A 14,915-nucleotide genomic window follows, 5' to 3' on the forward strand; every position below is an offset into this window, starting at 1 on the left:
GTCTAAATAGCAGTTTCATTGTCCGACAGTCGCCGCCAAGGAGCACCGGTGCATTTTAATGAAGCGTGACATTTGGGTCGTACTCTTGCACATTTTTTTCACACGACCTGGTACCCCAGATGTCATTTCTAGGATCTTTTGAGGATTCTTTCTGGGTTGTTTGTGTGAACTGCATTGCGTGTGGTGTTGAGGACGTGGACATTTTGTCATATTCTCAGAACTTGGCGATACCAGTCGCGCTGTACAAAATTATTTGTAAAACAAATCTTATTTTCTGAGTTTAGAAAACTCCATGGGGAAATATATAAAGGAAATGCTCGGTGAGAGTTGAAATTAAGTGAAAGTAAGAGAGATTGATAAATCTAACCAATTTTCAAAACTCGTGGGATCTTTCTCATGGTAAACAAAATTCAAAACAAAAGAAAACTGCAATTCCAACATCCTGCGTTGTTTTAAATAAATATATCACTTGTAAGTGCCGTAGTTCGGGATCGTATTTCAAAAACTTCGAATGTAGATTTTCAATACGAAAGAAGTGTCTGCTCTGGCCAGGACTAAGTGGGGGTAAAGGGTCTAATCTGGCCAGGATTTAATCCATGCAGGCTATACATAAATTGCTTTAGACAGGGTCACATTCGCGTTAGATCTTCCGCTTCAGTCAGGGTATAAACTGGCGACAGATCGCCAGCCTTGGCTTGGGTTTGTTTAAACCTGCCGCTGGATCGTGTCTTGACCAGGGGTTGTTTAAACCTGCCGCTGGATCGTGTCTTGACCAGGGGTTGTTTAAACCTGCCGTTGGATCGCCAATCCTGGCCAGGGTTGGTTTAAACCTGCCGTTGGATCGCCAATCCTGGCCAGGGTTGGTTTAAACCTGCCGTTGGATCGCCAATCCTGGCCAGGGTTGGTTTAAACCTGCCGTTGGATCGCCAATCGTGGCCAGGGTTGGTTTAAACCTGCCGTTGGATCGCCAATCGTGGCCAGGGTTGGTTTAAACCTGCCGGTGGATCGCCAATCGTGGCCAGGGTTGGTTTAAACCTGCCGGTGGATCGCCAATCGTGGCCAGGGTTTGTTTAAACCTGCCGGTGGATAGCCAATCGTGGCCAGGGTGTGTTTAAACCTGCCGTTGGATCGCCAATCGTGGCCAGGGTTTTGTTTAAACGTGGCTTTGGATCGCCAGTCCTGGCCAGCGTTTGTTTAAACGTGGCGTTGGATCGCCAATCCTGGCAAGGGGTTGTTTAAACGTGGCGTTGGATCGCCAATCCTGGCCAGGGGTTGCCTAAACCTGGCGTTGGATCGCCAATCCTGGCCAGGGGTTGTTTACATTAGCATTAGATCGTCAGGCTTGGCGAGTTTTAAACCAAAAAGTCCGTATGAAGCGAGTGTTGGATGCTTGTGCCTAAACATGACTTCTTTGACAGATCAGCTCGTAAATGTACTGGGGAAAGGGGGATCAAAAATATGTAGACAGAAGCCCTCTTGTTTGCCAACCCCCCTCCCCCCGCCCTCCCATGCATGACCGACCGTGTGCCTGTTGCCTGGTAGTTCCGTCCCGAATGACCGGGCAGGCGATTCGGCAAGTGCAATGCAATCTAACCGCAGTGTCGTGTGTGCAGCAGCTGTGTGAGTGACGTCACGCAATATGCAACACGGCGATCATTGTAAAGCTTTCCAGCAATGTTGCCAGGGAACGCAAGCTACGTGGATGATTTCGCTGAGAAGTCTCGGTCGAGATAAGAACACGGTCGGCGGTTCGTGGGTCATCATAGGTCAGGTTGCTAATCTGGTCATGTGGGTTTCTACGAAGAGCGGAAATAGCACTGGGGCCAGGGATGGAATTATTCACATCATAGCAGGGTTATTTCGGGAACTAGTATAGCTATAGAGATTAAATTTAATATGCAGAAAGGAGCGACGAATAAAAGTATTGGCCTCTTGGTCAGTCTCTCTCTCTCTCTCTCGATATATCGGGGAATGTAGCAGCTTGAAACCCAGTAGCTGATTAACGTCGCTCTGTCATGGGGATGCTGTCGCCTGTGAATTTAATAAAAGTTTACTGTTACTTTTTAGACTTGGTTGTCAATTACTCTAATGTTAATTGAGGATTTGTTAGTTACTGCCTCCTCTGTGGCCGATCGCGTTGAGTGGTCGAATCACGGTGTCGACACCAAAGGTTACAGGTTCGAGTAACGAGCAAATGTAATGGTGAGAGCGTATCTGAACCCGTCAGTGTTTCCACAGCCAGTGAGAAAAATCCCTTTTCTAGGAGCAAAATTTCCCTTTCGAATGTCTGCTCTAATAGTGCCCCCCCCCCAATACCTACACGTCATAACCTCGCTCTTGCACAATTATAACACATATTTGCCCCGGAACGATTTGGGAGAAGTCTCACGAACATCATCACCAGTGGCGTGCCCAAGGGGGGGGGGGGGTTGGTGGGGATTATAACCATCCCCCTTTTGGTCCAGTATTTCTAAAAAAAAAGTCAAAGGCAGAAAATATGGCAAAATGAGGACTGACTAATTAAAAAATATACACATAACCCCTCCCTTTCGAAAATCCTGGGCACGCTACTGATCACCCCCTACAACAGGTATAATGTAGAACCAGTCTGATGCACAAGTATTGCTCGGCAAATTGTCCATGACTATTTGCATTCATTTTTCTTTTCCATCCTAAGTGTAGTCTGGCATTTAGTTTCAATACTTGAAGCTCTTATTGGGTAAAATGAACTGAATTAGCATGGTGATGGACAATTTGCATGATAATACTTACACTTCCACTCTGCGTTTACTATTCAATTATAAAAGTATATTTTAAACACTTAAAACGACTTTGTAAGCTCTTTTGTTTTAAGCTCGCTAACCCTGGGTACATACGTTCAGGGGAATTTGGTATACCGGTCTTTAACGTATCAATATTGATCTGGCAACACTTGTCGCGTTCAAATCATGGTTAACAAATCCCGTGTTAACCACGAACACAGGCTTCCTTACTCTATTCACTGGACGAGGTATAAAATTCCCACCAAGCACTGCTTGTAAACATCCCACGCCAGGCGCATCGCACGCCTTCCCGTGGGAACACGTGACTCTCTTTCTGGACACAAGGAATGCCATGGGTGCAGGTTATTGACCCGTCATCAACGTGTTATGATTGATATGCTCGCTCCTGTGTATCCACGCATAGCACGTGGCGCCGGGGTTAATTTCGGAATATGCCAGCGTCTTCGTCGACGGAAGTAGCCTTTTTGATTATTTTCAACGCGAGGGGGTGCAATATGTTGCTTGCACGAGCCTTCATTCAAACAGATGCTGCCTTCGGAACACAACACGAGTTTTCCTCGAAAGTTTCCAAGCATGTTCGCACGCAGTGTGGCCAACCCGCAAATTCTGAAAATCACTAGATGTGTCGAGATTGAGAAAAAGGGCCGGGTCCGAATCGGCAGCTGTTACCTTTTTAAAGCACCTTTCCCCGTACTGGTATAGTCCGAACACGCGGGCATAGGTAGGGTTGAAAGAGGGAGGTGGAAATTATTGTTTTAACAACCAGTTTGATTACCACGGGTAATAACAAAGTTGAAGTTGTTTTTTTAATAAACATCAAGCAAGAAATGACACCAGGAAGTTCAATTCCGGTCCACGAGAGAAGTCAGCAACTATAAATGAGTTCTTGACCGCAAATAACCTTTTTATCTGTAAAGTATGTCCAGGAATTTGTTTCTCCGGACCAATTTAAATACGGTCCAAGGACCTTTTTTTTTTTCAATGAAACAATACGGAACTTGGACCGAATTTGAATTGTGCTAGAAAAAGGTTATGGTTCTGCAGCGGAACATAATAGAACCCCTTAGAAAGTATGGGTTTTTGGATCTTTTAACAACCCTGATTGACAAGCCATGCTTCACAAAGATAAATGTGCAAGTTAGATACAAACCACAGCCTTAGGTGGGCGGAATTACGCAAAGTAATACGTTGTAGTTAATTATCATTATTGAATGCCGTTATAGCTTGTGACAGTAGCGGCGATTGGGTTCCCAAACTGGGTGGAGGGGGCAAGGTGCAAAAACTGGGGGGGGCAAGGACATTTTACTTCCCCTTCGTGCAGAAGGTTTAGCATAGTGAGGAAGCAAAAGTGACCAGACTTAATGGGGGCAACTACCCTCCCCACACCCCACGCTCGTGGTTACATGCCCGCAAAGTGTTGGATTTCGCAATTGTGGCGTTCAGGTTAATGTGAGACGCAGTGCAGTCGAAAAGATGATAAATGATTGCACAGACTACTGAAAATACAAGTTACAACCTCTCTTCAATCACATCACCCTCTAAAAATCGTGGTTACGCAGTTTGTGTTGTTTTTATTTCTTCAAATATGTACATTTATTCTGTAGAGCAGTGAGCACACTTATGTAACAACTTGCAATTCTGTTGATCTTTCTTGCTATTGTTGCCGAAGCAAAATAATGCAACGTTTCCTTTTCCCGGTTTGACGTATTTAGAGGAATTCTTGTACGGTTGATACCACTGCGCACACCTCGCGTGGACTTTCCCAGCCTGGCAACCCTGAAAGAATCTGGTTACCCAAATGAAGCTCGCTTGTGCGGCGTTGCCTGCTCGTGTCGCATCGCTTCCGAGCATGCGATGCGATGCGACGCAAGAAATGATGAATGTTTCTTCTTCATTGAAGCAATAATGCTTCCTGACCCACACATTTAGGGATAGCTGTTGGAAAAAGAGAAATTAGTGAATGTTCTCTTGCGAAATTGAATAGAAAGATTGCCAGATCTTCCAGATGTTGGCTATTTCTAATGTCAGAACTTTTCGTCAACATGTTTTTGCCCAGATGGCCCTTCTTCCACTTGTGTTCTTGGATGCCGGAAGTAAGAATCCTTGAGTGCGTGAGTGTATTTGCATCACAGCCAGTGACGTGCGTGGAAACGGCACATCCAGGCCAGGGGCTAGACAAATCCGGATAAAATATTATCCGATTATTGGATATTTTGTAATCCGAATTTCGCCTGCTTCCGTGGCAGAATGGTTATCACAGCACGTTATAACGCCAGGAACCCGAATCTCGGCTTTGGAATCATGGACGTCCGCAGGATTTTTTCCAGGGGGTGCAAACAAGGCAGAAACCCCAAAAATAGTGTTTCCTAAAAAAAACACTAAAAAACATTGCTTTAATTTGAATTGATGGTGTTCTGCAATAATTAACACATATTATTGTGGCTAAAATGAAATTATATGTGTGAAATACATAATTTTTGATTGACTTTTATTTTCCAGGGGGCGAAACCGCCCCCCCCCCCTTACCCCCTTCCGAACGCACATGTTTGGAATGGCAGAAAAGCGACGCTAAGTAACAATCGAACTAAATGCCCTGATTTCATATTTCCGGTTATCAAATTTGCCTATTATCCGGATCAGAATTATATGGATATTCGGATTATATAGATTTGACGTTGCATTCGAAACTGTTTGAAATCTGTATAGTAATCCGTCCCCTTTTACCATGTACGTGCATTTCTGGAAAGAATTCGCAATTTGTCGTTGGTTATGTAAACCGGATTTTCCAAAACTTATTTGTTGTTTTTAAAAACCCGAACGACAGTGACCCCATTACACATAGTGTGTAACATTGTTTAAAAAAAAAAAAAACCACTCTTTTGTTAAAACAGGAATTTATGGTAGAAACGCTGGTGCAAATTAAATGTCGAAATGTCACAGAAAAAAAGTTCGTGTGGAATATTTTTAATGGGTCACAAATTAATGCTCGTAGGCGTTTATTTAGTTACGAAAGAATTAGGTCAAAAGTGACGAATTTAGCAAATGTTAACAAAATACAGAACGCGCTCTCACCTTTGGTGTGCACGGCCCCGGGTTCGATCCCAGAGAACGCCAAGATACAAAATCAATTGGTACAGCATTTCATCTCGATAGCCAGGGAAAGTCGACGATGGAACTCTATGCACGAACAAACCATCAGACCGTTAACGTATATTACTAGGCCTTGGGTCTGACTGAAACTGATATTGCGTCACGGGAGTTTTAATTTTTTTTTTAAGGTAAAACTTAAATTCGAGCTGCAAGTTAAAAAAGAAAAATGTGCACAGGGATATTTGTATTCCCCGTAAAGGCTAACCAGACGAAAAAGGATTTTTTTTCCGAACACTTGGAAGGTGAAATTTCCAACAAGGTGGCAACACTTCAGTGGAGAATCCGAGAGAAAAAGCAGATTGGAAACGAGATCAGTTGGTGACGTGCGCTCACGTGGCAACGTCGCATTCACGAGTCACGTCTCTAATTGGAATCAGCTGGCGGCAGAAATCGCTCCCCACCTCTGGCCGGGAATTCCTTCGCAATGGGCGGGGATTCGATGACGTTCCGAGTCATCCAACAATGTAATTTAACCCTCATTGTTGCATTCCCGTTAACTTAACGAACCGATCTTGTGGTGTTCTTTTGTCTCACTTTTCCTTGTGAAGGTTTCCGATCGAATTGATTGTTGTGTTTTTCCTACTTGATCGAACGCACGGGTTATTTTGACGCGATAACTGTCTCCCTCCCCCTACTCCTAACCAGGCCGTTACGCTGAAGGAAGCTTTCCAGGTGCATTTTCTGTGTAAATGTCGCTGTAATAGCAGCTTTTATTTTGTTTGCAAACAGATCCGAAATGCCTTACTGTTTGTACACCAGTATTGACACAGGAAAGGCACCATAACATTTTTTTAGATGTTTCGTCTTGATATGGAATGTTCTACTTTTTGTTCATTAGTTCGGTGTTTTTAATCATTTTCCCTCGATTTGGTATTTTTCATTTTCCCTCTGTTTCGTATTTTTCATTTTCCCTCTGTTTCGTATTTGTCATTTTCCCTCTGTTTCGTATTTGTCATTTTCCCTCTGTTTCGTATTTGTCATTTTCCCTCTGTTTCGTATTTGTCATTTTCCCTCTGTTTCGTATTTGTCATTTTACCTCTTCTTTCGTATTTGTCATTTTACCTCTTGTTTCGTATTTGTCATTTTCCCCCCTTGTTTCGTATTTGTCATTTTCCCCCCTTGTTTCGTATTTGTCATTTTCCCCCCTTGTTTCGTATTTGTCATTTTCCCCCCTTGTTTCGTATTTGTCATTTTCCCCCCTTGTTTCGTATTTGTCATTTTCCCCCCTTGTTTCGTATTTGTCATTTTCCCCCCTTGTTTCGTATTTGTCATTTTCCCCTCTTTTTTCGTATTTGTCATTTTCCCCTCTTGTTTCAAAATTTTTCATTTTCCTGCTTTATTTTTTTCCCGTTCATATGTCTACATAATTTATATGTATGAAATATATTTACTACTAAGATGCAGTTCAAATAGACTTTTCCTTTCCAGACGTTTTGAAGGCTCAGAGCCCTGTCGATAAGAAAATACAACTTCATACTGTTTGAAGCTTTCTAGTCATAAGTCGCAACACTGCCTTGCCTCCTTTACATCGTAGTCAGTATCAAGGTCAAATTTTTCCTTTCCTGGAAGTTCAAAATGCTAACGCCCTTTCACACGAATAAACCAACTAATGACTGACGTAGGTTTTATTGGTTTTCAGATATTTAACCCTGTAGAGAGCAAAGAATATCGTGCTGAACCTCAAACGCCCATTTTGGTGCACTTGTATTACTTATCTACCCTAATGTTCCTTAAAATTTAGAGATCAGTTTGCATGGTTCGGATTCCATGTTAAACTGTAGATCTACGTAGATATAATTAGTGTATGCTAGTGAAAACGACTTACTACGATGTATTTATTTTCCATTATTTTCCCATAAACTTTTGTGTTCCCAAAATACCGAGATTGAGACGGGCCTTGCGTCCGCCCCTGAATCAGAAAAGAGAGCGTACGTGGCAGGTAATGCCAACTAAAATAATGGCTAAATAAGCTAATTTTTCAGGAAACTTATTTGCAAAGCATTTTTTGCTGCAAGTGCGTTTCTTGCTACATATGTGTGTGGCGTAGCGTTATAGTACGCCCGTACGCCCGGCGTTCCCAGATTTAAAATTTCAAAAATGCTTAAATGCTGTGATTATAAAGTAAAACGTGACTAATTTCATATATGTTTGACCTTCATGGCATTTTAATGGCTATTTTTCGCGATCCGCTTGCAACGCTCCACTCTCAACACTCGTTCTAGCATCTCTTTTCAATGCCTTTCCCGGCCGGACGCCGAGCAGGTTCGGCGTACAGGACTCCTATATTCCTTGCTGCCTTTATGGAGGGAAAGCTTCCATTTCTACAGCACGCGCGTAAATGGTCTCTCTTACTCCAGAGTACGAGAGGTCTACCGTGATTGGTTCATGTGACCCTTCCTGCCTTCTGAAGCAGACGACAGCGGCAGAATTCCTACCCGGTTCTTCGTTCTTCGCGCTCATGCAACTCGTGCTATGTGATGCTACAATACGCAATACTGACTGACGTAACTTTACCAATCTCAAATATACTGCTTCTTAATGGTCACTGCATTGTATGATTTATCGCACGAACAGCGATGTGCATTAGAAACTAAAAGATCAACACAGTTTTTGTGAAGTAAGTTGGTGAAGTCCTCGTGGTAGAAATTCAGCGTGTTGCTGCTCTACCATTTAACCCGCAAAACTATTATTTTTTTTATTGTATTTTTTCGTTATTATCTAACTGCTTAATATTGTGTCAATGGAAATGTTTAGCATTCATTTGAAAACTCTTAACATCGAATGGTCTCTGGACAAAATTATTTTAAAATGTTTATCAGCATTCTCAAGATGTAATAAACAGTGGTCTGAATTACTAATCGGCACTGTTACGTCAGTAGAGTGTACGATATTTGGATCATCCACTCTGCTTTGCACAGTGCGCCAAGACGACAGAGGTCCCTGGTTCAAATCCCAGCGTGAGCACGGGTGTTCTTTGTCAGTGTCCCTTCATCAATATCATCACTCATATTCATATTCGCAATTAACCAAAAGTGGTAGAAAAGCGAAGTAAAATAAACCAAATCAATCAGTAGTTGGATCGCCCACAACAATGACGTCTACTGTTGTGCAGAGGCGCTTGTGATTCAGGTAGGTTTTTAATGACTTGCGTCATGCAGAAAGATATAAAAAAAGGTATAGAACACCAGAGTTCAAAACATCTGTGGCATAGTGAGGCATCTAATTTTCTAGCTAAAACATGCAATGATGAGGTTTTATTGAAAACCCAGCTTGCTTCAGGTAAATAATACCTGTGGCGACTAATACCATAAATAAATTATTAAGCAAGAAAGGGCTGACTCTTCCTTCGGACTTGGCGTTTCCACCCGAAATGTCCATGCTACGCCACTGGTGAGTACATGTACATGTGTGACACAATTAAGAAAAATATTATTTGTATATTTATTTGTATACATGCATATACACTGTACTGTATAAGGTTTATTTGTCGAGTGTGCCCTCGACGCCAGGGGTCCCAGGGAACCACCCTTTGAGTAAAATCGTTAATACGCCCCTGCACACACTGTGCCGCCTGTGTCAACGTGAGCGTTTGGCAACTTCCATGAGCATTTAACTCCCCACTCTTTTTACGCGCGATCTGTTTCTAATCTGGTACACGTTTCTACTTTCAATTGTTACATAACACTGCCGTTCGCGGAGCAAACTTTTCTTTCCGCTTTGTCGCCGCAACAGAAACATTGGAAGGGAAAAAAAAGTAGTCCTGATATCTGCCAGTAAAGCGCAAACAACTTCTTATCGCAACGTAACAGGCGCTATCAGAGGCACCTGTGGCAGGAAATGTAAACAGAGCAAAGCAAACTGACACTTACCAGAGTCAACTCGACATGGGCGGTTCATCCATTCTTTTTTTGTTGATTAAACTGCGTCTGTGATTGTTGAAATATTTCAGGAATGCACACACTCCTTTTTTTCTGATACTTTGTACTTGTGCAAGGTCGTACGGAACTGTTCTGTCCTGGCATAATTTTCGGTAAGGCCAGATTATTTTTCGGAAGATCTCACTCCAGCTGACTGGCGAGCCTACGAGTAAGATGACGTCAGCGGCTTTGTTGATTGGTGGATTCGTGAGTTGCGATTCGCCAATATCAATGTGTTGGAATGTGTACAATAATACTCCATATATCTCGGCAGCTCTGGCTAGAAACCGGTAAGAAATATGCGGTGTGAGCCAACCAAATTACGACGACGCTGACAGTGTAGAACAGATTCCTAATTCACATTTTTCGAGCTTTATTTTAAAACTCTTTTAAGACAATGCTGGACATTTGGATTAATCCGGCCAATACGTTTTAAAATTCCCTATTATAGTCGAAATTCTGAAGAATTTCATCTAGAAGGTAGTCAGTCTAAAGAGAGTGTTCACGTGAATTTTTGGTGACTTGCTTTTCCTGTTGTCTAGATGTCTGTAGTGGAGAATTAGCTATTATAGCCACGAAACTAGACACTAAGATCCAAGAAGAATGTTCTAGAAGGGAATCTAAGCAGTCAGTGGCGATGGATGATTGGGGGGGGGGGACAGGTTGCGACTTTTGTCCCCGCAGTATGCTAAACCTTACCTACTGTGAAAGTAAACTGCCCTTCCCTCCTCCCCTTTCCTCCCAGCTTTGGCACCTTGTCTCCCTAGTTTGGGAACCCAGTCGCCTCCACTAAAAGGAAATGTAATATTTCAATATTACGAATATCAAGAGGTTTTTGGAACGGAGAATGAGTTTTCGAACCCTGTTCGATTGCCGTAGGTCTCAGGTTCGAGTCCTGAATTTGGGGGGAGAGAATCTTTATTGAGGTACAGCCTTCTGCTTTTATATCATATTTATGAAGATGAAATAAAAAGTACTCAATCATTTTCCCATACAAGTCTTTCCCGCCACCGTAGTTCCCGGGTTCGAGTATCGAGCTGAGCATGTGTGTTTTTTGCTAGTGTCTCTTCATGAATCGCATTCAATCACTCATCCTCATCGTCGCGATTACCCAAAAGTGACTGAAAAGCGACGCTGAATAGAAAGCCAAATCTTCCCATAGTATTTATTGTTCCACTACATGCTGTGCTGAATTATCGTTTTCCTCGAATTTCCAACTCGGTAGATTTGCCATTTTTTTTTCCAGTTTTCACACTTGTAACGTGGAGGGGGTAATATTGTTAGTAAATATGGACGCAGCTGGCAGTGTGCACAGCTTTGCAGAACTGCCCGTAAAAACAGTCGGGCACGGAGACCCAGTGTTGCCACACTGTGAGGGCATAATTTCCCTTGTCAAGGGGAAAATTGCGTTTTCCACCTAATTTTTCCCTTCGTCTAAAGAAATGACGTAACAATTAAGTAGTTGTAGAATGTTTGGCGACCCTTGTACGTATATATGTAAAATGCTAGACAAATTAATCACATAGTGCTTATATCCAGCCTCATGGCTATCAGACCAGATGTCCTTAGGTTCGAATCCTGTTCAGGCTTGAATGTACGATCATGTTTGATCCATCACCTATTTTAACAGTTCATCCTCATCGTCGCTGTTAACCGAAGATGTAGAAAAAAAGACTTAAATAAACAAAATAGAAAAATTCCTCATTTCCATTCTCAAAAGAGTGGAAATGAGAAATAAAAACAACAAAAAATTATGGATTCGAAACTACAGTAATATAATCTGGACTAGTATTGCGTCTTATGTCTTCAAATGTTATTGAAATGTGGTACATCAAATCAAATTTCCCTTTTCGCTTTAAATTTATTCCGAATTTCTGTCAAAAGGGAAATTTCCCTTTATGTGGCAACACTGCGCCGACTGGCCAGTATTGCAAATCTACGAGTAGGATTGATTTGCTTTATTTTACTTCGCTTTTGTGCTACTATAGGCTAATTGCAAAGATGGAGATGAGTGATGACGTGATGAAATTCATGAATGAACACTCGCAAACATCCATGCCCAGACCGGGATTCGAACCGGGACCCCTGTCGTCGTAGCGCGATGTGCTAACCACTCCGCCACGGAGGCCGGCACTACGAGTAAGAGAACGTAAGCTTCATTTGTTACTAGACACAGGTTAGCCGTGATAATGTGTAATAAACAATTTTCTCTTAACCTCGTTACCTCTTGTACATTTTGTGTAGAAACGCTCCATTCTAAATACACTCTTTTCTCTTTGCAGTTCAACTTCGTCGGGAGGATATTGGGTCCTCGAGGTATGACGGCGAAGCAACTAGAACAGGAAACGGGGTGCAAGATAATGGTGCGGGGGAGGGGTTCCATGAGGGACAAGAAGAAGGTAAGTGCATTTGCTGTTTTCGTAAAACTTCTCTCTGAAAAATTACATGCGCTTAAAATTCCTATTAGAGCATTAACGTGAACTGCCGTGTGGGTTGCTGTTATCTATAGATATTAACAACACTGGCGACCATCTCTGATATCTAGAGAAAAACACGCCAAGATTTAAGACTAATTCGTGCCTTTTATTTGCATGACGTTATAGCTTCATCTGTACTGAAAAGAACGAGACACCCTTGGTTATTCTACTAACTGTAGTTTCCGAGATATAAAATTATTTAAGAGCAGCACGTATTTTCAAATTTCGATATCGAGGCTAGTGTCTCGCAAAAGGCTAAAAGAATTGCATTACACTACAGTCCTGTTGAACCGAATTTGATGGGACCGATGGTGTTTCGGTTGAACGAAAATTCGGTTAAACCGGAAGAAAGGTTTTTTGATATACGTACAGTACGTACATTATATTACGTACAGTATTTTGATATACAGTACATATGTATTTCAGCATGTAGGCATAAACAAAAAGCTTACAATAATACGTAGTCATTTATTTAACTCAAGAACTCTCGCGTAAAACACTTTCGCGCACGAGTAACTTTTATATATACACGAAACAGTGTTTTTTTTTGTTCTACGCACCGCTTCTTCTTCGATGGGGACCTGGCAACTCTGCAGGGCCACAACTTCCGGTTCCGGCTCTTTCTCCTCACACCGATGATGCTACGAAGTTAGCGAAAATGTTGAATTTTTCTACTGTCCGGCGAGTGTTTCCTTTTACCTTCTGATTTATATATAATATAGCGATTCGGTTAACCCGGAAATTCGGTTAAACGGGAATGTAGTGTATTATATTCTGAATTACCTGTTCTGTTTTTCACTTTTCTTTTAATTACTTTCTCTCCATTTCTCTTTTATGCTTTCTTCTCGTTCAGCATCTGTTTCGTTATACCTTCTCAACTTTTTACTGCTTTTTTCATTTTCCTTCCTATCTTCATTCTATTTATCCATCTTTCTTACACATCTTTTCATTTTGGTTATTTCCTCTCTCTTTCCCATCTTGTCACTGTTTCTTTATCTGTGTATTAAAATATAGGATTGTGAGGGAGTACAGCTTGGCCGTGTTAAGAATACCCCTGTGGCACTGTAGTAGAATTTTCAACCGTAAGCGAACTGAAGGAGCGTGAGTAATGTAATCAGCTGCTTGCATTGTTCCCGTGTTCATGCGTTGCCAAATTGCGCAGCACTGTCAGAAGGCACGAGAAAAGGTGTCGGGGGTATTCTTACCTTAGTTAAGCTATAAATGGTACATAATATAATATAAATCAAAACTGCCTACTTCGATGTATTGTAGTTTATTTATATGCATCTATGTTCTTTTATTTTTGCAAATTACTTTGAGAAAAATGAGCTGTATCCCCCGGAAATGCATGAACGAAAAAGAAGCCAGCTCAAGACCAAACGAAACCAAGAATATTGGCTTCCAAAACGTGCAAAAAGCCTTCCCCCAGCAGCTCCCTGTTCATGCATGAAAAAATGGAGGAAGTGAGCTCGTTCCACGACATTGGAAAGAAAGTAAATCTTTCAAAGCACTGTTCTTTAGCGGCTGTTTTCTTACCCCATCTCACCCCCCGTTGCCTGTAATGGAAGTGGTATTTTCGTTGTTTGGTTGCGTCTTTTTTTTTTCTCCCTTCATCCTCCTCTTCCAGGGGAAGTGAACTTGTGGACCACACTTCCTGTGGAGGTTATTTTTCGCTCTTCCCTCTCCGTAAAGGCATCATCTTTGTTCCGATGTCTTCTCTCCCTTCTTCCTCTGCTCCATCACTGCGGAGATGGTCCCAGCAGCTGGAGCATTGCATCTTACCATGGAAGCGTTTCACGCGGAGATAAGTTTTGATGTACGTAGTAAATGCTTGTTTCATAAGGTTTCGCCTTCAGCAGGGAAAACACACTTGTAAGTGGGGAAAAACGTTATCTCTCTGTTGCGAGTAGGGAATAAGAACGATACGTGTCTTGATAATAGGGAGAAAAACACCGTGTGTGTTGCGAGAAGGGAATAAGCGCTGTCTCGTAGGAAGGAAATAGTTGTCTCTCTTGTTGCGAGTAGGGATAAAGTAGCCTAGCCGTCTTTCTCTCTCTGTCCTCTCTCTCTCTCTCTCTCTCTCTCTCTCTGTCTGTCTGTCTGTCTGTCTGTCTGTCTCTCTCTCTGTCTCTCTGTCTGTCTCTCTCTCTGTCTGTCTGTCTCTCTCTCTGTCTCTCTGTCTGTCACTCTCTCTGTCTCTCTCTCTGTCTGTCTGTCACTCTCTCTGTCTCTCTCTCTGTCTGTCTGTCTGTCACTCTCTCTGTCACTCTCTCTATCTGTCTCTCTCTCTCTCTCTCTCTCTCTCTCTCTCTCTCTCTCTCTCTCTCTCTCTCTCTGTGTCTCTCTCTCTCTGTCTCTCTGTCTCTGTGTCTCTGTCTCTCTGTCTCTGTGTCTCTGTCTCTGTCTCTCATTCTCTCTCATATATATATATAATCAGAGGAAAACGTTCTCTCTAGCAGCCGACCGTGTTCAGTGATCACACCACTCATGTTTCGGGTCGAAGAACCGACATTGGTCTGCCCGTTTTGCGAGTATCCCTTTATCAATAATCATCGTCGCGGTTAGCCAGTAGTGGCGGAAAGCAGAGT

At 42.4% G+C, this 14,915-nt stretch overlaps 1 protein-coding gene across 8 annotated transcripts in view; it reads left to right on the forward strand.

Moving 5' to 3' along the window:
• The window catches only part of how (protein held out wings), a 170,472-nt gene that overhangs the window by 119,628 nt on the left and 35,929 nt on the right, over positions 1-14,915 (forward strand). For all 8 annotated transcript variants that reach the window (XM_083134461.1, XM_083134460.1, XM_083134466.1 and 5 more), the window contains exon 3: positions 12,133-12,249. In XM_083134461.1, coding sequence (XP_082990587.1) covers positions 12,133-12,249 — 117 coding nt within the window. The remainder of the gene's footprint in view (positions 1-12,132; positions 12,250-14,915) is intronic.

The sequence above is a fragment of the Lepisma saccharinum genome, chromosome 13 (assembly GCF_977018435.1).
Source record: "Lepisma saccharinum chromosome 13, izLepSacc3.1, whole genome shotgun sequence".
Classification (NCBI taxonomy): domain Eukaryota; kingdom Metazoa; phylum Arthropoda; class Insecta; order Zygentoma; family Lepismatidae; genus Lepisma; species Lepisma saccharinum.